The 24,388-nt window shown below is 29.4% G+C and overlaps 1 protein-coding gene across 2 annotated transcripts in view; it reads right to left on the minus strand.

The window, feature by feature from the left end:
- The window catches only part of LOC107450706 (corticotropin-releasing factor receptor 1), a 224,677-nt gene that overhangs the window by 41,292 nt on the left and 158,997 nt on the right, over positions 1-24,388 (minus strand). For both annotated transcript variants that reach the window (XM_071186800.1, XM_016066559.3), the window contains exon 3: positions 7,921-8,012. In XM_071186800.1, coding sequence (XP_071042901.1) covers positions 7,921-8,012 — 92 coding nt within the window. The remainder of the gene's footprint in view (positions 1-7,920; positions 8,013-24,388) is intronic.

Here is a 24,388-nt window from a genome sequence, read left to right on the forward strand (position 1 = left end):
TTTTTTTTTTTTAAAAAAAGAAAAAATATTTAAGGGATAAAAAAATTAAAATGTCAGCCTAAAATTTCGGCACATAATCGAAAAATTTAGTTTTAGAGCGACGCATAAACGAAAGATGTTTATCATTATTTTTCTACCTAATGCATTGGGACCTATAAAAATCATCGTATAAATGAAAAAAGTGATTAAAAGAGGTGGTGCATAAGTGAGAGGTCACTATATATATATATATACACAGTAGGACTTATATTTAACGAACTTACATTTTGCGAATTTATTTTGAGATTTCTTTCGAGGAACCAGGAACATTTGGGAAATGTTTCCGTAAAGTAACTTCCAAATAGCGAAGTAAATTTTGTATTTAACTTTTCTTTGAGATCCACTCTCCCTATTTCCAAAATTTTCAGAATATTTCAAACTTGTTAACGCCTTTTATGGGGGAAACGACTTGGAATTGATTTTCGCAGCCACTTAACTTTTAGAGAAAGCAGTAAAATCCCTTTCCCTTTTTGTTTGCATTTCATACAGGAATCCATGCCAAAAATCAATTGACTGGAAAGCATAACCGAAATTTCTAAAGCATGGAACTATGATGTTGCAGATTGTACTATTCGTAACAATTTTGCTAAGGCTGGATTCTTAATCCTAAATCAATAGGGGGTTTAGACAGTATCGCAGCCGATTAGGAAGTCAAGAAGATGCACAATTTGAAAAATGAAGAAAAAAAAAGCATAAAACACTAAAAAGATTATGAAATACACAAAAAAGTGGATGATAGAATTTATTTCAGAAGACTCAGTTTATGCATCAAAACTAAGAACTTCGGTTCAGATTTTTTATTTTGTATAAGTGAAGAAAAATTCGATATTTCTCTCAAAACAATTATTGTCCGTAAAAGTTTTTTGAACGTTTAATAGTTGCTCAGTAGGTTTTAGAATCTAATTTAATTTTCGTTAATTAAACCTTCTTCATTGTAGGTCGATCAACTTTCAAGTACACTGCAAAAATTGTATCATCCGTAAAAATTCAATCCGGTGCATCATCCGTAAAATCCATTTTCATCGTAAAATATGATACCGTACAGTGCAAGCCATGGAGCAAGCGCTAAGAATTTCAAATTATTAGCCAGTGAATTTGCGAATATCAAAAGCATCGCTAATTTTTAAAAGTCTAAGCCAAATGGCAATTTTTAGGTGCATACTATGATGACGCATGGAAAAAAAATTGAGGCAAAATAACCATACTGTATGGTAATGACATTTTTTAAAAAAAACGATCATAATTCTAGTTAATAAATCCAAAATAAACGGTATTTAAGGTATTAATTAGTAATTTATCCGTTCATATGGTAACGGTTTACCAAAAATTCTATTTTTCAAAATTATACTTTCTATTTGAACACCTTTAGTAAAAAGTACAAAACTGAAAATTAAGTATAACCAAAAAAAAGTGCTTTTTATGCCCTAATCTAAAGTATCATGTTAAAGTGATCACATTTTCCCACAAAATCACCAAACTATAACACACATTATAAAGCCACATTTTATTGTAAATTTTACCAAATTCCTTCCCAAAGCTCTTCGATAAAATTATCGAGCTTTTTGGTGCTCTCATAGAACCATAAACCATAGCCCATATTCTTCTAGTTTTGAACACGGTATTTTTTCTCAGGGTATCTACATTTAATAATATTCTAAATTTTATCTATTGAAAAAAATTATTGTTCTACCCCTAAATTTCCATGTTCCAAGTTTTAATTATATTATCAATTAATAAATCTCTAGTCAAGTAAGCAAAAGAAAAATAGTTTCAAAGAGATTGTTTCGATTTTATTAAACAAGTATTTTTATCAATGTCGATACTAATGATTTGATGTTTCGGTACTGATTAAAATGTTTCGTTAAAGGAACGAAACAGCTGTATGCCTATAACTTTTTTCTTACTTTATGCTTGATATCTGCATAAATATAAACTTTTCGGCTTTATAGCTTAATTAACTATTGCGAAAATTTTCAGAAATTATGAAACAGCGAGAAACAAATCATAAAGGTTTTAATGAGAAATAATGTTTGGATACATATTAAACAACTTTTTACCGATAAATAACCCGAAAACTATTAACAATGAAATAAGATCTTTTCATTTCGTCTTTATTGCTTTTTCCCAATCGTTAAATATAGCAAATACGATCCTTTAAATTTATACCTCTAATCTTATGAGTATGAAAGTTAAAATTATTTGTGGTATTTTTGCTTTATGCCGTTAAGAGTGCGATGATATTAGTAGCTTAAAATTTAACAGCAACTTGAAGAAATATATTCTACATAATGTATTAAAGTTATAGTTTTGAAAGTTTATTGTTCCCGATGGAAATTTTAGAAATGGATTGTAAAATACATTTATCTAGTACAGAAAGATAATCGACTATAATGTAGTATGACTTTTTAAAGATATAAATTACACCTTTATGAAACTAAGTTCAATATTTCACTGCATAATAGTTTTTAAAATGTAAGTGCCTGTTTCTTTAATATGCTTCTTAAATAACTAGAATATTTTATTCAAGAATCATGTTTCATTATGTATAAAAATTAAATGGCTTTATACACTTTTTTTTCTATTTATTGTTCCTGTTTGAATTCAAAAGAGATGTAGAAAGCGCTGGGTATTGTCAGTTAAGAAAAAAATAACTGCCTATCTTCTTATTTTCATGCATATTACAGTTTTTTCTGGTTTCAGGAAATTGTGAAATGTATAAATATCGCCATTTTGCAATCTAGTTGCTTGCATCAAATTTAGCCTTTTTGAAGTAGACGATTCAGAAAATCTTCCACAGATTTCGTTTAACTCGTAATTTGTACGATTTTGTCATTTAAAATTATATACTTTATGCAGAGAAAAAAAGAATTCTGGTGAAATTACAGTTCTGTATAGTAATGATATTTTTGGTAAAAAAAGAACATTTCTGGTTAATAAAACCAAAATATATGATATTTAAATCAGTTATTTGCGTTATTTTTTCCATTCAAATGGTAACGTGGTTTACGGAAAATTCTAATTTTCAAAATTATAGTTGTTATTACTACACATTTAGTAAAAATTTCAAAACTGAAATGTAAATTTAATTGAATAAATGCTTTTTATGCCATTCTCTAAGGTATCATTATAAAATTACGAAATACTTTCACATCTATCAAATTTTATCACACGTTAAAAAAATAATATTTTATTGTTAATTTTACCAAAATTATTACCAAAGCACTTCGGTAAAAATGTCCTAGCTTTTCGGTACTCCCATTAGAGATAGAGATATAGTAATTTTTACCAGATTCTAGCAGATTCATCGGCACTTTTTTTCTCAGTTTAAATTGATTTTAGCGTTCTTTCCTATTTGGTAAAATTTAAAAATTCTTTGGCCATTATTAAATAATAATTTTTTTAAAGTAATAAAAAAATTATTTCTTGGATGGATTGTCTTGAGATAAAAGAATTTTATAACTATACAATTTTTTGATTCGCTTAAAAATTTCTTTAAGCATGTCCAAATACGCAAAAAGTGAAATTAACATAAAGGGATCTACATTTTTCACTGATATCTTGCCCAAACTTTTGGAACCATATTTTTCAGATTGTGAATACCTCCTATAGTGATTAAATTTGAAGATCACAAATACAAATGCATTGAAAAGAGGTTATGTTTCTGTGTCGGACTTAGTAACTTAAAATATCGTTTGCTTTAATTTAATTAGTAAATGTAAGGTTTGGCTCTCAAACTATTAAGAAAATCTGATCAATAGAACAAAAGTAATTCAGGATATTAACTTTTTCGGTCACATTGTACAACCTATAATTAATCTTTCGTAAAAACCATTGTTACCTGCTTTTCATAGTTATTATAACTACATGAACGCTTTTATTTTAATTATAATTTAGAAGCTTGTGTATTATTAACAATGGGAAATCTTAACTACGAATCAGCATTGATGGAATAAATACAGAGCAATAATATTAACAAATAAATGATACTAGGAGGATTCGCCCCCTGCTCGCTAAAGCTCACCAACCCCCGGAACTGCTTTCGCAGTTCATTTCGGATTGCTTCGCAATCCAATGCTCGCTTTGCTCGCTCATTGGATACGCTCTTAACGTCTAGCTTTTATATACCTTTTTGAATACTGAAGTTCCGAAAACTTTTCATTGTAGAAAATTCTAAACTTGTACATTTCAATATTAATTTGAAATTGCAAACAGTTCACATATTTTTCTTAATCACACTATTCTAAATTTCAGTTGTTGAGAAAAGTAACTGTTGTAAGTTTTGTTTTAAAGTCTTTCCCACCAGAGGGCTAAAGCCATGTGTTGTAAAACAATATGAAATAGTAGTCTGCCACTGAACGCCGGATGTAAAGCATCGGCTTTGATGAAGATAATTTTGTATTTTTAATTCTCTGAAGGGCGCCACCTTAATAATATGGAATTTGTAAAATAAATGTATATATTTTTGATTGTTGATGAAGCCCATCATTTTGTGTTTTCATCAGTGTTCAGAAGCAGAACAACTATAAGTTTTTTATTTTATCACAAAAATATAAAATGTATAAAAAACAAAGAAAAGAGTAAGAAAATGAGTATAGTCATAGAAAAAGTTAAAATTATAATATAGTATTTGTCAGTTAAAATAAAACTTTTTGTTTAAGTCATTGCTAACAATTCAAATTTCTCCGAGGCAATTCTAAAGTATAAATTAAGGTAGTATTGTTAAGTTGAAACACAATATTTTTAGTTTTGATGTCAACAATACAATTCAATTTTTCACAAAAACGATTGTTTCCATTGTTAAGTTCAATGTCAACAATTCAAATTTTTCTGAGGCAACTCTTAACCTCTAAATATTATTTTTTTTATGTACACATTTCTAAATGTCAGTATTCAACCACAAAACAACTTAAAGTCCTCAAATTTAGCATGAAGTTGTAAAATGTAATGAAAGAGGGTCATAGCAATAATGAAAGTAGAAGTAAAGTTAGTACTGTAAAATTAAAACAATATTTTTAATCAATGAGCCAAGTTCTTCAAGAAGCAGTTGTAGAAGTAGGTTGTTTATTTAAAACTTTTTATAGAATTTCTTTAAGAACACAATTGTTAATTTGGGCATTTGGCGATACAACACTTTTAGAATTGAAGGATTTGTTACGTCAAGCGCTCAGGTATCATAATTTTGATCTAGTTGCGCTTCTATGTCATTTTGATTTATGTTGCTAAGTTAACTTTCAAAAAATTCTATGGCTGGCAACAGCATTTTTATTTTTTAAGTTGTTTATTTTTATTTCTTTTAGAATTCGTTATTTTTTTAGCGAAATGTTTTTTAACCTAACAGAATTCTTTGCCGACTGTTTTCTCTATGAATGAAGAAAATAAAGTAAATATTTAACTGTTGTGAAAAGAATCTTATTTAGTTGTACAAAGTACTTCAGCCAAAATTTGGGAGCCACGTAAGAGAATTATATATATTAGATCAGAAACACATCATTAAAAGGCAGAATGCTTTGATGTTTTCAAAACGTAAACAAAACAAAGCAAACGTTGCCACCGGCGGAAAAGAAATACAGCCAAAATTTGGGAGCCACGTAAGAGAATTATATATAATAGATTATGTGGATTATTAACCATCTCAGAATTATAAGAATTTATTGTCAAATGCATGCACTTTAACACGTTATTTTAAAACTATGTTATAAACTTTTATATTAATTATTTTCTTCAGTACAGTGACGAGAGCAAATAATTTTTTAATTAAAATGTCTAACTATTCGAATAAAAAAATACGGCAACTTTGTTTAATAAATTCTTATTTCCACATAAATTCAATAATATTGATTAAGCCATTTCAAATATAATGAATATTCTTTTTTCCCCTCTTCCATCCGTGCCGTTTATTTAACACCGCCTGTCATCTTGGCGATTTTCGTCAAAATTTGAGATGCGCTTAATCGATATTTTACGGAATTTCTAATCAAATATTTATATGCACAGGCATGTCGGGCCATACAGTTTTCGAGCACTATGAGGCCACGCTATTAAGGCCATCTGACATTTTTCTTCAAAGAAGCTAATGATGCTACTAGAGGGCTAGTTAAGTGTTGGCATGTTTTAGAAACTTTATACCATGTGCACGGTAGTCTGAACATAATATATCTTAGCATCATTGTAGACCTAGCACATCCTGTAATTCTGATAATTTTCTCAATAGTCCATTCAATACATTGTAAAAAAATCTTGTAAAAATTACGTTTTAAAACCGACAGTTATGTTTTGTGCGAAATCGTAAATTTTACCAAATAAATCCGTACTCTCAACGGTTTTTCAGCAAACAAGAACAAGTTTTTTCCTAAACAAAAATTGCGATGAAAATCCTTAATCAGATTGGTTATTTACAGTAACAATACTAGTTTTTACGACAAAAATAAAACGGTTTTTTCAACAGATATTGTCTCTGTGAAAGATAAGAAGTAAATCTGTACTCGCATTATACTTGAATATTTTGTTTCGTCGGAATTTGAATTGACTAATTAACACTGGATATCGAACGTGTGTCTCTTCATTGAGAAGAGCGTGTTCTGTCCTCTGAGCCACTGCGGCTCAAATATTTATTATGAAGAAATTGTGATTTTGAGAATTTCGTATCAATTTGACAATAAAGTTGAATCGCAGTTTTTTTTATACTGGGATCAAAAACGTAATGTAATTGTTAAAAATTAAAGGCAAGTTTAGAAAATAACCGTAAAATGATAGAAGAAAAGGTGAAGTTTCGGAACGCAAAACTACATGGCAAAAGCTGAAATTTCAACTAACGGGTTTATTCCGTTAGTGAATATGGTGAAAAACGGGGAAAAACCGTTTTGTCAACAAAACGGCTTCAAGTCGTTACACATGAGGAGGAATTTTCAAAAAATAGTGGGCATTTTTTACAGTGCAAAACAGTGCGTCCTGTCATATTTCTGGCATTGTAAAGTGTCGGCTAAAGTAGTGTAATGGAGACCAATTCGTTGCACTATCACCCATATCACATATATTTCAATTCTATCTAGCATTTGAGGGTTGAAATTGAATGAATTATCACGCTGTTATCTAGAAATAGTGACTCACAATAGGAAAGTGATCTGAACTTTCCACAAACGACCAACCAACATTACGTAGAGTACCATTACCAAGAAAAAGAAAGGCTGTATTAAAGGAAAAGTGTGGCTGAATAATACATTGATAGAGGGAATACTAAAGTTACTTCACAGTCTATGGAAATTATATGATATTCTTTTTTTTTTGTAATCAAAATGCACTGAGAAAAAGAAGTATGGTCAAGACTACCAGAATATGGTTAAATTCACAGTGCCTCTGGCTCTATGCACCAAAAAGCTTGGACATATGTAAGGTTTGGATCTCAAATATTAGGCAAAACACCAGACACCAAGCTTAGACAAAAAACCAAAAAGCTTAGTAATTTTGACCGAAGAGCATTTCGGTTAAATTAACCATAAATTGTAGTGTTATAGTATATGATAAATTTAGTAAACGTGGCAAAATTTAGTAATTTTATCATATTTCTTAGATGATGGCATAAGAAACATTTATTCAGTTAAATTTACCTTTCAGCTTTGTAATTTTAATTAAATGCTTGGTAATAAGAACTATAATTTTGTAAACCAGAATTTCCAGTAAATAGTTACCTCTTGAACGGAAAAACTACTAAATGAAATGGTTTATAAATACCGTTTTTTTAAAAGCCAGAACTGTTGTTTTCTATCAGTGTCGTTACCATATAGTACGGTAATTTTACCAGAATTTTTTTTCTTAATGTGGTAAATAAAAGCTAGTTGCTAGAAAATACCGATTTTTTTAAGAGTACAGAACTCGTGTACTTACAGTTGTTGTGAAGTTTAAGCATTCATTATAATTAGTCCAGTTACCCCACAGCCATTTCCCGTCTTCATCACAAATTCTGTAGGCTCTAGCTTCTAAAAAGTAATTAACATAATTAGGATCAATATGGGCAAAGAAAAATGAAATTGGATAGCTAAGTAAATTAGTAAATATAGAACATAAGGATGTATACTAGTGTTAAATGAATAATTCCAAGAAACTGATGGGAAGAGGTATAATTGATTATACACATAAGAATATTGTTAATTATTGATTTGTTCTAAAAATATGAAGGAGGAAAAAGTAGACATATTTCGAGCTCTTAAACGTCTCATGACTCTTATGAGAATGGGCGTCGATTTTTAAGCTGCCTAAAAATGTCAAAATTTTTCACATTTATAATTTTTTAAGCAAGTCTACCTTTTGTTAAAGCCAAACCTTGCGATTTTTGCTGCATTTTTTTGTTTTGCTTATAAATAATGTCACACTTTCTTAAAAATTATTCTTCCCCTTTCTCTTTTCGTCACAAAATGTTACCCTTTACACACCCACGCACCCCTTTTTACACTTTATGCTGTATTGCATAAATATATACGTTATAGATCATTTTTCAATTTTTATTTTACTATATCACATTAATAAATTTTATTTTTAGACCATTTAAGGATCATCAAAAGGTAAGAACAGTTTTATCTTTTTTAAATGAATGTGAGATTAAAAAATAGGGAAATAAATAACACAAAAACACGTAATTTGCCTCGCATTGAATGTTTTTATTTCTATCAAAATGCATGATGTCATACTTCCAGTTAATCATTATCCGTTTTTCACTAAGTCACAACTTAATGAACTCCTACCTCCTCAGAGAAGGAAATCATTTGTGGACAGCCCCTGGCATATCTTAACCGGTAATTTTTAACGAAGTCCACTTAACCATTTGTCGCTGAAGTCCACTTGTTGTTTAATCGCTAGAATGATTTTCGAAAATCAAGATTTTAATCTTTGCGTTGCTTGAATAACTTCACTTTTTTGATAATCTTTTTTACTATTTTCAAGCAATTTTCGTTTATTTGTTTTGCTTTTATCATTGTACTCGTTTTTTTCAGACGTTGATTTCTTATAAGTTTGAAGCTAATCTTTATTTTTTATATACATAACCATTAATGAACAGCCAAGTCAATTTTGAGTTTACGACTTCTGATGTTCAATTCCGTAGTTTTGAACACAATTTTGAACCCAATCCAGATGACAAGGGAATTCCTGGGTCAAGTATCGGGAGAAATTTATCTTCGTGAAAGGCATTTTGATGGAACTAAACAACATTTGCTGTACATGGAAAGGAAAACCATGAACACCAGCCACAGTTAGCCTAATCGCAAGAGAATTCTTACATAAGATCCGTCTATCATTGAGGATATTTTACGTCAGCACTGTGGAAGGTGCGAACCGGGTGCGGAATTCGTATTGACCAGCCATCACTTGGATTCGAACTCTGTTCGCTTTATTGGAAGGCGAACGCTCTATCCGCTAAGCTACCAAGGCTCAAAGTGCATATTTATTTATATTTTATAACAGTCATTGAAAAGCCGATCCAATTTTTAGGTTTACGACTACTAACGTTCAACTCCGTAGCCTTGTAGTTTTGAATCTAATCCAGAAGTCAAAGGAAAGAAAGGAAGAAATTTGCCTTCATGGAGGACTTTTTGAAGAAATTAACCTTCATTTGCGGTACATAGAGAGAATAACCGTGAAAACAACCCACGTTTAGCCAGATGGCAAGGGGATCTAACCCATGATCCATCTACTACTGAGGATATTTAACGTCAGCATCTATGGTAGGTGCAAGCCGGTTGTCTAATTCGCATCGACAAGTTATAGCTGGGATTCGAACCCGGTTCACCTCATTGGGGAGCGAGTGCTCTACCCCCTGAGCCATGACAACTCAAGCTGTCCTTTGATGAATAAATTTCTTAAATCTTAATATGCAAAACAACATTTTCAAATAAAAATAATTTAAAAGGAAAAAGTATTGAAATAGACAACATAAATGATTTTAATGAACAGTATTTGAAATTAATCAGACTTATTTTATATGAAATAATTGGTATTCATTTAAAACAATATAAAAACATATATTTATTGATATAAATAAGAAGACAAAACAATTCAAAAAAGTCCATTGTGCTCCATTAAAAAACGTGTATTGAAGTTAGTACAAATAATGCTAAAAATGATTTTAGAATAATAATTAGAACTAAATCCTTTTCATAAGCTAAAAACGCTTTTAAACACAAGCCAAATATATTTGGTTTTCAAATATAACTAAAATTTTCAAATTATACATTAGATGAAAGATTATACTTTTAATTTTTAATATTTATATCAGCATATTTAGATTTAAAAAAAAATTAAACTGAAATATAATTTATTTTTCAATTCCATTAGCACAAGAAAAATGTCTATAATGATGTTATAAAAAATTAACGGTGCAGAAGTAAAGTAAAGAATAAAAAAATTAGATTCCATTTTTAAAAAAGAAATCGATTCTAATCTGCAATCTAAAAACTAGATTCGAATAAATTATTCTCTTATTTAAAGAAAGTTTAAAAATGCATTAAAATTATATTTGGGTTTAAACTAAAGCTAAAACCCTCAAAGTATGCATTAGATAAAAAAAATATTTTTATTTAAAAAAATTATTATATGTTTATGAAAAAATTTAATGCTTCTAATAAAATAAATACTTTAAAAATAGGCAGCTTAATTTGCGGCAGTTATATCTAAAAAATATGTTTAAAAATTTATATATATAGAAAAAATCCATTTGCAAAATATGAAAATTCAATTTGTGAGTTACTTTGATTTCGTGTTTTCACTTCAAAATTTTTCCTACATCTACGTGAAAAATGTTAAAAAGAAAACCTTCTTTTACTTGAATTTATGTAAAAGAAATAGTTGTCAAAAGAAGCATGTTTTCGTAAAGAAAAGTTTTTTTTTAAGCAAATCCAAATCTTAAAATCATATTCTTTCGCTTACAAGCCAATTTAAAATATTTCGTCACACAAAAAAAATAAATGAGCGATTTTTAGATTATTTATAGAGATAAAAATAAGCAAAAATACTTTTTTAAAAGCAACAAAATTTTTTTTTCTTTCCAGAAGAGCTTTTTTTTTTTTAAAAAAAAAACTTTGATAAACTATGTTAGAGGATGAAAACTATAAATAAGTTCATTTTTCTTTTCTATCAAACAACCATAGCAAATTGATAAATATAGATTTTTTCTACGATTTGCAACTGAATTTCATATTGGATAGCAAACTTTTTCAAGTTTTTAAAAATTGCCAGGAGATATTTATATCAATTACTTTTTATGTCAAAATGCATGGGAACGAAATCTTTTTTTATTCAATTTGTTTGTTGTGATTTTATTCAGCATTTCATAAAAAAATATTCTGTTTGATATAATTTAGATACCATTGAAATATTAAAAGTCTTTCTTTACTTTGAAAATGGCCTTAAAATATGAATTCCTTGGCGTTCGCTTTGGAAATATTTGCACAGGAAAAAACTTAAAAATCACCTAAGGAAGAACTGTTTAATATAAATATTTAAGATCTTTCAAATTGAAAAAAATATATACAAACTGAATACGAAACTGGATCTATACATTATGAAAAAAACACTATGGTTATAATTTCCAGACTATGATTAAATTTACCGGGTGTCTGTCTCTATGGAAACTCCAAAAACCTAGGTAACTTTTACCGAAGGATTTTAGTAATGATTTTAGTAAAATCAGCAATAAAATATGGCATTATAATGTGTGATAAAATATGGTAAATGGGGAAAAATTCAGTAATTTATCATGATACTTTAGAGCATGGCATGAAAAAAAGCACTTTTAAAGGTTAAATTTACTTTTCAGTTTTGTATTTTTTACAAAATGTGGGTTAATAGGAACTATACTTTTATAACTATAATATAAGCCAAAATTTTTGATTAATTATTACTTTATGAACGGAAGAATTACCACATGAGTGGTTTAAATACCGCTTATTTTGGTTTTATTAACAAAATTTTTTTTTATATGTCTAAGTCATTACCATACCGTTCTGTAATTTTACAAAACGTTGTTTTTCTGTTTAGAGTAGATTAAGAGCAGGAAAATGTAGAAAAAAGAAGAGCAGAAATGATTGTCCGAATTGAGAAAGGGTTAACTTTAGTCTATGCATGTAAGAAAAAGTTCCTAGGGATTTGCTTGATACCCTACCAGCTTTAAATCAGTTGGTATCAGCTTATCTCAGAAGTTAGGATTCCTCTGATCTTTGCCGACTGTATTGCCGCAAATCATGCCGTTGGTCACGAAATTGTGGAGTTCTAACCTTCACGACCATCCTGAGTACAGGTACTTTTTACCGTAATTTGAACCGGAATTTTTACAGTATATAAATTTTTTTTATCGTTGTCAGCGGTGTTCCGTTGATGTGTGTGCCTTACTGTTTATTATACTTATTATGGATTAAGTTTGACCCTTGAAAAAATAAGCTCAAAGTATTGCTTAAGAAAGGTTTTAGTTGGCAACTATAATGTAAAGGCTAATTAAATAATCAGTTATCACTATATAATACTGGCAATGAAAACGTATTAGAAAGGCCAAAACGTTACGAATATTGTGTCGAATGAATGTTACGAATGTAACGAATATTTAATCTCGCATAAAAGTTTAATTGAAAAGTATAATTACAAAAATAAAAAAATTTTATCAGATAAATTATATTAATACATTGTATCCTCCGTCAGTTATGCCAAATTATCTTTTTGGTTATAAAGACATACACCGAAGAGCCATTACATTATGACCACCCTCCATCTATGACAATAGGCTCTCCCAGGTTTTCATGTTTTCTCGCCCAGGAACAATGTTTTCATGGGGCACATTAGGACCCATAATCCTCATAGAACAATTCCTGACGTTTGTAATCTACTTGAACATAGTTGCAGACCAGATTCACCCATTCATGGCAACAGTTTTTCCTGCCTGGGGATGGTGTTTACCAACAGGATAATGCATCATGTCATAAGGGTCGAATCGTCATGGATTGGTTGGAGGAACATTCCAGTGACTTTCAAGTCATGTCTTGTCCCCAAAATTCCCCTGACCTTAATCCAATAGAGCATTTGTGGTCCTACTTGGAAAACCAAATTCGTGCTGCCACGCTACCCCCTCGCAATGTGAGGGAATTGCAGGACCAGTTGGTGAGCGCTTGGTACCAGATACCTCAGACTACCTATCAGCACCTCGCGGAATCAATGCCACGGCGGGTGCTAGCATTTTTGAGGGCTAAAGGTGGTCCTACATGTTATTAGCAGGGTGGTCATAATGTAATAGCTCTTCGGCGTATATTACAACCTTTAACAACACATGAAATACAGTATTTTCAAATAAACATTTTGCATTCGATTTGATAATTTGAATGAAATAAGTACTGCACAAAACTTAGTAGACAAAACCAAACACTGCACTGTTAGAAATTTCTTGGAAAAAATGGTTGAATAACAATTTATTTAATTGTTATTTTACCATATTCAAACTAATCAGTCAAGATGGCTTTCAAATTAGTATTTGTAAGATAAACCGTTTATTAGCTGGTTTCAACTAATACGGATAAACAATTAGAATTTTATCGCACTAACTCGGGCCTTCCTAATGAAAGCGATTAGTTTCTTGCAGCTGGGTATTTCTAATAGACGAGGGGGCTGATCTAGTAATCTTGTGACCGACAGAACGGGGGTTCTATAGCCAGAATATTTCCTCCATTCCCTTCAATACAAGAAGAGTTTCAAGCGTCCTATATTACGTTTCTATAGTTTTAAATTATGTTACTCGTAAATCGTTAAAAAAAGTATAGTTTAGTTATCATGGTTTTTCAACTACACTAGTTGTAAATGGTTTAAAAACTGTAAAGTTAAAAAATTTTCTTTACTTTAAACTTAATAGTTAATTGGATGGACCGGCTACTGCCGGTTATTTTACGATAACTTTGGAATGAAAATTTTAACAGTGTCTAAAAACAATTCCGATATACAAACAAATTACGATATGAAGTACTGACATTTGAGCGCATCATCTGTAAAATCGGTATTACCATAAAACCTATTTTTACCATGAACTATTGTACCGTATTTTTTTCAGTAATATGTATTTTATTATTCTGATTCAGTGATTTTACTGTGCTTATTATTGTAAAAATTACGGTACATCAAATTTTTTGTTCCGTAACATGTTCTCTAAAAATGGATTTTACTGTAAAAAGTACCAAGCAACCCCGACACTTTTTGTCGTAATTTGATCCGATTCTTTTTAAAATTTTATGATTGATAATTTTATGGTTGAATTTCTAGAAATTTATTTTAGAATATATTTTTGTTGACACGGCAGCACTATGTATTTTAGCATATTTTTTTCCCTTCAAATTTACTACACATTAAGGTTTACTAGTTTTTTTTTGTAACTAGAATGTAAGAGTAATTTTGTTTGCATAGCCCTCTTTATTTCTGTTTGTTTTATAAATAATTAGCTTCAAAACAAAGGAAAAACTTTTCTATTCTTGCCAAAAAAATAATAAATAAATTGCAAATTAACCAATACCTCATTTTCTATGGTAGAAGAATAATGAGTTTTTTCTTTGCAATTTAGTTCTTTCATTTTTCCCATTAACTTCAGTACTAAAGAATATATTCTGGTATATTCTTAATATTTATATTATAAGCTTTTTGAGTTCAACTTAACATTAATTAACAATACATTTAAGCAACTTAACAACTAAAGTTATTAAATCTTTTATCTATGTCGAAAATTGAACAAAATGAATAAATTTTGATTTCGTTCGAAATAAAATAGCTCGTGGTTTACTGCAGAAAAATTAATACTCGTAGGATTTATTTGAGTACTGCAACGAATCAAAAATTAATGAATTAAGTGGGAATTGTATGAACAATTAAGATGACTAGGGAATAGTCGAGCATTCAGATTAAAAGAGAACTAAAATGTTTTGTCTAGAAAACAATGGCGAAATAAATTAAATATATAAATAGGATTATTTTAATCGGAGAGATTGCTGGGCGTTTGTTGCATTAGTTTAATTTCATTGTTCTTTCGTTCCTTTATTTTAATTAACATTATAGGAAAAAAGTTATTTTGTTTATGTCAGTAAAAACTAAAGCACAAAATACTTGTTTCTTAGAAAGCTAATTATTTCTTTTATTAGTAAAAAGGGTAATTCGCCGTTTCCAGAGTCTGGGGAAATATTATAACAATTCACTTTTTTCAAATCATTCAGGAAAATGTTGAAGGGTAAAAAATGATTTCTATGTAGCTAACGGGGAGTTTCTCAGAATGATCTCAATTTCTGTATGTTCTGCTGCAATATAGGGAAAATTCATGAAACTTGTAAAAGACTTATCTGGAAGTATAACCGAGGCGCACTTTAATATTAAAATGTTGCTTTTAAGAAATGTGTTGTTTATCATTTTTATGCTCCATACCTTTCATTTGTAGTGCGAATTTACAATTTCACGTTTCGCATAAAATAAAAGAATTATTTCGGGCAAAGTTTTTATTTTTATTTTTTATGTAGGGTTGTGTGTTAAAGTTGGTTATTTTTTTAAAAATATAACTGGTATTAGTAAGAAAATGACAAGAATATCCCTTTAAGATATGTTTCCGTTTAAGTAAAAACAACATAAAAATCACATATAGTATATTTATTAAAACCTAGATTCGTTTCGATGCAACTAGTTTAGTTTCTCCCAGGATCAGCGGAACGATTGTAAATAGGGTTATAAATAAGTTGAAAGAGTAAATAATCATTATGTAAATTCAGAACCATTGAATTCTGTTGTGCGACCCTCCTGAAAATGAGTTACCAAATCATAAAAATTTCAATAAAAACTGAATGTAGATTTTTCTCTTACTATAAAATGGTGCCTCTTAATCTAATACAAATCATTGATTATTTGAAAAAAGGGGGCATACATCAAATTTCTTGTGAATGAGGACTAAAGTATACTGGACGAATTGCAAATGAATTTTATTTATACTATTAGTATTTTCATTTTAAAATTATGGTAAAATAACCGACAGCTTTCTCTCCATCTACCTAGCAGTAAAGTTTAAGGTAAAGAACATTTTTTACACTTTCAGATTTGAAACCGTTTACACGTTTACAGCAAGTACGAAAACCATGAATACAAAACTATACGTTTTTGAACCATATACTGCTAGCATGGTTTCAAGACAGTAAAAAAGAAATTTAACTGGATATAGGAGCTAAGACTTTTCGCTAGGTAATGGGTTTTGGAGAGTGCAGGACACTAATCGGGCAGTGCAGGACAGTCTTCGTGGGCTGAAAAGAATTTAGGAAATATTGTGGTATCAACGCTGGGACTCGAATCCCAGTCCTGTTGATCATAAGACTGACAGATTAGCCCTCTCTGCTATAACAGGTATGCTGTTGCAACGAACTAAGTGGCTTCATTTGGTGGGCGTAGTTGGTACGATAAGATTCTGGTTGCTCGGTTGGTTAGTTTGGTTGGTTCTAATGCCACTTGCCACACGGGCAAGCCTGCTTAGTGAAACCGAGCAAATTTAAGGCAGAGTGTGCGATTCTTGTTTTTCAGTGGCGCCATCTATGGTCAAGAATTCGACTTCTGCCACATCATACGTCACATCTGTTTGTAAGGCGGACCCATTCATACATCTATTCATTCATCCACGGATCGTAATTTTGACCTGAATCAGAGAACGATCGATCTCCAATTCAGTACCCCCAGAGGTTTTGATTTGTTATGGGAACATGGAGGACTATGTTACTCGACAGAATTTTAACGTGCATCAGTTACCAACTACACGGGGAGTCTTCGGCCGGCGTGGTTCGAAACCACGAATTCTCGGACATGGACCCAGCGCTCTTCCGACCAGGCTATCCTGGCCTACTTTAACCGTATTAGGTGAAGTCAGTTAGTAAATGGTAAAAGTTAACAGTTGGATTACTATCTTGTTATTTGATTGTTTTGCCTGAATACGGTAAAATAAATAAATAATATAGTATATTAAATTATTAAATTTATTAAATTATTAAATTTATTAAACTACTAAATTTATTAGATTATTAAATTTATTAAATTATTATTGTTTATTAAATTATTTATTATAATTTTATTATAGTGATTATGTTTCAATGGTCCTAAATTTTTATATTTCAGTTGATTAAATTATTTATTATTTTCAGTGACAGAAAATCAAGAATTTCAAATGGTTATTAACTACTTTAAAATTATTTAATGTGAGACTAAACGTTAAAACTATTAAGAATATTTATGAGGTATTGCCTACAATTTTCCAATGAATTAGTGAAATTTTTTTAAAAATTTCAATGAGAACAACCCGTTTTTCGCATTTTATTATTTACGTAATTACGTTAATTATTATGTAACAATGCATTATGATCCTAAAGTTTCTTAAATAAATAAGGATTTCCCCCCTTCGCGGTACAATTTGGAAACTTTTTTAGAATAATTCTTACCCCGAAAAAAAGAAAGAAAATGTCTGAAAAGTTTCTAATTGCTAGCAGACCAAAATTAATTAAATGGAAATAAGGATCATTACAATTACATTTAGATACTTTGTATTTTTTGAAAAATATTTTAAATTTTAATATCTTAGAGAGAAAAACATAAATGACAATGGATAGAACTTCAGCGGAACCGAAATAGTAGGACCGAAATGGCAACGGGACCACAATTGCTTCGATCTTATCACTATTTCAAAAAATACTATTTTATAATGTTTTTTAACTTATAAACTTAATTTTTGTTAACATATTCATGTTTTATTTAAAATTTTTTAACGTTTATTGATTTAATCATAAATAGTATCATTATATCCTTCAAAAATACTATTTTATACTACAATGCCTAGGTTAAGGCCTGGTTTCTTAGGACAGGACGCCGTCAGCTGGAAATCAGCGCTAACCTCTGATTGGTCCATTTGTGAGTTTGATAGTATACGTCATCGAACCCTCGTCTTGAACTACAATTGCCGTCCAACTCAACTGCAGTTGGATTACAACGTGACGTTAACCACAGAAGCAATGGCGGACAACATCCAACAGCACATTGAAATCAGCCAAGATTTTGATTTTGAAATTAAACGTAGCTTCTTCATTAAACATAGCACTCCTCATTTAACTCAGCTATAATGTGTTTTTTCTTGGACAAAGTCATTATTTGTTCTCTAAAACACTGGTCGACAATAACAAAATCAATAAAAATTCAAAATAAATATTTGTTTATGTTATTAACGCATGCGCAATGAGAGATAATGTCTGCGTTGGACCGACTGCTCACGCTGAGCTAACAAAAAAGTATTTTTTTGGCGTCAGCTCTACGTCAACTTTCCGCTGACGCCCAGATAAGGCGCTTGTCCTAAGAAACCAGACCTTCAGATTTGGCAGTTTTAACTTTGAACAATAGTTTATAAAATTATGTCTGGTACGAAAAACTTATTAACAAAGCGTTAAAACTTAAATTTATTATTAAAACTTATTATTAAACTTATTATATCTAGTACGAAAACTTATAAAACTTACACACTTATTGACGAAGCTATTAATTCGCCTTTGAAGATTATAAACTCATCCTTTTTTTAAAAAAAAACGCTTATTAAGTGAAATGTTTCGAAATGAGCAATAGAATAACAAAATTGCCATAATAAAGCTCTGCATTTTTTCAAAATTTTATTTTATAGTTATAAATATTTCAATGTAGATCTTAATGTTGTGAACTGAACTTTACTGACTGATTTATTGCAGCACTTTGTAATTTATTATTTATTTATTTAAGAATTTTTTAAGTCGAGGAAAATTTAAAAAAAATAATCTATTTAAAATTTTTTTTTTTATCTAATGCTTTATCTGAAAAAATTCTTAAAAAGTATTTTAACTCTGAACAATAGTTTAAAACTCATGTTCAATTCGCTTTGGATATTCATAAATAATTTTTCAGATATTCATATAGATTTATTATATTTGTGTTTAATATAACTTATTATAGAATATTTTTAAAGAGTGAGTAGTTTAATTTTTTTAATGTAAGACATCAATGTAATTTCATAAGCATACCATATTATTAGTTTCAGATTATTTATTAAGTAAATATTTCTTTTTTATTTTTTTTTCCTATTCAAGTATTTCCATTTTTGCAACAAATTCAAACCAATTTAAGAAAATCTGCCTTTTTAACTTGCAGCATCATTTATTGTAATTTGAATCTTTCAAAATTACAAGGAAATAATGATTTTAAATGACAATGATTATGAGGGTAAAAATACATCATAAGATTCATGTTACGATAATAGCGCCATCTGTGTGCGTTAAGCTCAGTTTTATATTTCCAATGGAATATTTATGTCTGGATGTGCGAAGTAATTTGAAGCTTCTGAAGATAGAAATGACATTTATGTTGTTTTTTCCTACGTGTTTTTGAAAATAATGTGGCAGATTATCGGCCGATTTAGTTGTTTACCATGCTTTGGTTATTTTATGCTTTTAACTGAAATACTATATTGCTTTTTGCTATATCAGCTTATATTGCCTCCTGGATAGAGGCCATCTCCTAATGCATACTGTTTCGGGAACAGATATTTCTACTCATATCTAGTAGTTATTATTTTTATAAGTATTTGAAAAGTTATCGATTATATTATCAAACTTTCGGATATTGCCGGGACTTGATTTATCAATTTCTATGAATTTGAAGAAGCATTCGACAAGATATTCTGCAGAAAATAAGAAATATATTTTATTTCACAGTAAAAAAAAAGTTTGCATTAAATTATGGTATAAGGTACCGGCACTTTTGGTGCATCATATGTAAAATTGATTTTACCGTAAAATTTAATTTTACCGTGAAATATTATACCGTAATTTTTAGAATAATATTTATTTAATTAGAGTGTTTCAGCGATTTTATGGTAATAATTACTGTAAAATTACGGTATATTAGATTTTTTTTGTTCCGTAACATGTTCCAGTAAAAATAGATTTTACTGTAAGAAGAACCAGCAATCCCGGCACTTTTTATCGTAATTTTATTTTTACTTTTATGGTTGAATTTCTAAAAAATTATTTTAGAGTGTATATTTTTCTGCTCGAAAAAAAACGACCTCTTCGGGGTCAAAATTAAAGTTGGGATCAAATTTACCATAACTTGACACTTCAAGGTTTAACAGTTTCTGTAACTAGAATGTACAAGTAATGTCTGGTAAAAAAAATATGGTAAAAAGTATCGGACTTTTTTTTTACAGTGTACTACAATGAAACAAAATGATACGGAATAAGCAGTTTTCCCCTGAAAAGTATATCACAAAGTTTTTGCTGATGTATTAGTCACGGTTGAGGAATTTTTTGATTGAAATTTATATATTTTACTTGGAAGCTTATCTCTCTTCTGTTCGCCTTCGCTCATCAAAAACATTATTGTTTTTAATGATCAAATACAAAAATACAAATACAAGAAAAAGTTATTTTTGTTTCTAAATGTTGAGCATATTCTTACACCAAAATAAAAAAGTTTTCAATTAAAAAAACCTTAATAATTTTTGTTGTGTTAGCGCAGGTTTCGTTCTACGCAGATTTAGTTTTTGATTCCACACTGAAAAAAAATACAGTCAAAACTAAAAGAATGTGGTAAAATTTACCGAGTTTTTGGATCTATGGGAACACCAAAAATCTCGGTAATTTTTACCGAAGCTCTTTGGTAGTGAATTTTGTAAAATAAAGAAGAAAATGTGGTTTAAAAATGCGTGATAAAATTTGATAAAATGCGGTAAAATTTGGTAATTTTATCATAATACATTAGAGCATGGCATAAAGACAATTATTCGGTAAAATTTACTTTACAGTTTTGAATTTTTTACTAAATGTGTGGAAAAAAGAACTATAGTTTTGTAAAACAGAATTCCAGTAAACCGTTGACATATGAACTGAAAAATTACTAAATAAATAGTGCAAATACGGAATATTTTGGTTTTTATATCCAGTATTATAATTTATTTACTAGAAAAGTTCTTACTATACAGTATGGCAATTGTACTAGAATTTTTCCTTCATTTATTAGGATAAAAACTAAACCTATGACTTTTGCTCAGTTACCACATATAAAAGATTAATAAATTATAAACCGGAAAATTCCTTTAAAACTTTTATTAATTTTATGCTGATGATTTATGAAGATTTTTGGATAAAGTATCAAAATATCTTTGGAATTTTTCTGTCCAGTGAGAATGTATTAAATGATAAGATAACAATTATATTTTTCATGATAGATTAGTAATTTTTTATAATTTTAAAACACAAACTAATTTCGTGTAAAATTCTAAACTTTATATATTAAATATTAACAAAGTCAACGAAAGGATTCATTAGATTGTATTTATCATATTAACTGTTTTATGATAGATTTGACTCTGGTCGTTTTACTTGCATTCTTTAAATAAATTATGCAAAAAATCTTCCAGTCAAACTTTGTTTATTCAAATGTGAACTCATTTGGGATTTGGCTTAAGCTACGCAAAAATAAAATATATAAGTTATAAGTTAGATGCATCAAAGAATAAGAAAAATATGCATAAATTATTTAAATAACAAAGTTGTTTTAGCTACATTTTGTTAGAGTTTTATTTTTTAATGAAATGTTTAACGAATACATTCATGCTTTTACTTTCAAACATCTAATAATAACTGTTTACTGTTCCTTGAATAAATTTAAAATCACCATGTTTGAATTTTGTCTTGATTGCCACTAAATACAGTGATTTTCCGTCAAAGCAATGATTTCGAATTGTCCTCACCTTAGTGAATAATCGATATTTGCATTTCAATACGTTACTCTTAATAAATGCATTTGAATACTGTTATTATGAAACTATCTGTCCCATAATTAGAGGATTTGTGATTCGATTCTTACGCTTGCATATAGCTTTTGCTTCATTTACCAGATAATATCTCCATTTACAGGATGTGGGGAAAATGGCAGCGTGAAACGTTCGTCTAAAAAAGATATTAGACAGACATTGTTCCAAGAACATAAAAAGTAAAATATCGACCGAATGAGAGAGTTGATGACTGCATGACTGAATGAATTGAAGCAAAGGCATACAGAAATAATGACATGAGTGATACGAAAATTAGTGAACGGGTAAATTAATGAATCGGTATTTGCATTTTAGCGAGAAAAATTTCTCTTTTAAAATAGCTGTTGCATTTTGAGCCTGATTTTTCGATTGGTCCTAATTGCGGCAGTTGGACGTTGTTTTCTGCAGCTTTTCCAGAGTTATGTATCGATTACAGCAATCGATGCTTGTAATTGTTTACGTATAATTACTATTGTGTAATCAATTGCCTGCGAATGGACCCTTCTTTCTTAACATTTAGGATCTTCAACTGTAAACCAACGAGAATCAGGCAGGCCTAAGTTCAGATGGCTTGACTGTGCATAGGAGGAGTTCAAAATCCTAAGAATTACTAAGTGGTGAACATGCACAAAGAAAGAGCAGAATGAGGAAGGTTCTAAGTTATTATAAATACCAATTGTCTGCTAAATAAATTGAAAGCTCGTTTAACGGAAACTACCAGTAAAAGTATATTTATTAATAAAAAACATGATGGTTTATGATGGAAAAATTTAATAGTAACCAGAAAATTATGTTGGATCATGATGGACATTTTTTTTTTGTTGTTCATCATAAAACTCCATCATATTATGATGACCGTATCAGATTACAGTACGGGTAAGCAGGGTGCTAGTACTTTTTGCCGTAAAATCCATTTTTACGAAACGCATTAAGAAACAAAAAACTGCTATACCGTAATTTTTACAGTAATAATTACTAAAAAAAACCTCAATCACTCTAATTAAATAACTTACTTAAGATTATTAAAATAACTTACGGTATTAAACTTTTCATAACTTACGGCTATTAAAATAACTTGTGGTAAAAGGGATTTTATAAATGATGCACACCCAAAGTGTTGGTACTTAATGCCGTAATTTGATCAGTAATTTATTACTGTGTACTTTTTTTTATTAAGTGTAGTCATCCAAAGCAGAGCTTTAGTTGAACTTTGAAGTTTGTCTTCAAATAGTCAGAATTTTGATTGATGATAAATTCAATTTTGCAATAAACTGATGGTAAATTCTGCTTGCATTCAGGATGAATTAATTTGAACTTGTATTGTCATTGGGGATGGAGCATTGTAGTAGGTCGTAAGGGGTATGAAATTACGATAACAAGATTTTATTGTTAGAGACAAAAAAGCAAATGAATATGAACATTCTAAAAATGAAATGTTGCATTTAAGTATCTTGACCGTAATTTTTAACGGCTGATTACTTTAAATACGACAAAAAATCTGACAGTTAGTATGTTTTTGCTAAGATTACAGTTGATTCAATTTCAGTAAGAAAAATTTATTAGGAACTGAAATCGTAATACATTACCCATTTTCGATTAATATATTGAGTAGAAGTGCAAATTTGACCTCAATTGTGACAAAAATATATGAAGTCTTGACACTTTGACTTTAGATCGAACTTTTGACACAAAAGAGCAAAGGTTAAAGGAACAAATGCTTATTACGTTTGTTTAGCAATAGGATGTAGCACGAATTTCTTTTTCGAAACTCAAAATTTCAAATCGATTAAAATCATACTTTTAACTAATAATTAACTAACAATAATTTCGGAAATAGTTTCGTTAAGCTAAAAAAATTTGCAGATGTCTTAGAATGGACATAAATTTCGATTTTTTTTCGGATAAAAACGTAAATTTATATTATTTGTTTGGCACAAATATAGCACAATGTTGTTTTCAAGTTTAAAGATGTAATGATTAGAATGTTAAATAGCAGTACCAACCTACCTATGAAATGTTACAGATAATGTTGTAGAACTCCAGGAATTTACTCGGAAACCTTAATCTGACCAGGAAACCACTTGGCGACTTTAAATCAAACCCGAATATGACAGGAAAACTTAATCTAACTTGGAATCTGTTAAAAAACCCAAACCTTTGTCAAGTTTCAAATTAAAAATATGTGTATTCAAAGAAAAGTTAGGTTTTCTTGAGGTTGATACATAGAGATGTCTTGAGATATAGTTGTTAAATTTCGCACATAGTTTTTTTATAGTTATTTTACACTTTCGAAATAGGAAAAAATTGTATTTAGTTCTACATTTATATTTAGAAAAAGTTAAAATTAACATTTTTGTCCCAGATAATTAAACTTTAAATCCATTCAGAAAGACTTTAATACTTTTCAAAATGGCAAAAAAAATTCACGTAAAGGTGACCACACTGACAACTTTTTGCTGGTTTGAAATTTTGAATTTCATAAAACGATACACATTGTGT

The sequence above is a fragment of the Parasteatoda tepidariorum genome, chromosome 10, assembly GCF_043381705.1.
Source record: "Parasteatoda tepidariorum isolate YZ-2023 chromosome 10, CAS_Ptep_4.0, whole genome shotgun sequence".
Classification (NCBI taxonomy): Eukaryota; Metazoa; Arthropoda; class Arachnida; order Araneae; family Theridiidae; genus Parasteatoda; species Parasteatoda tepidariorum.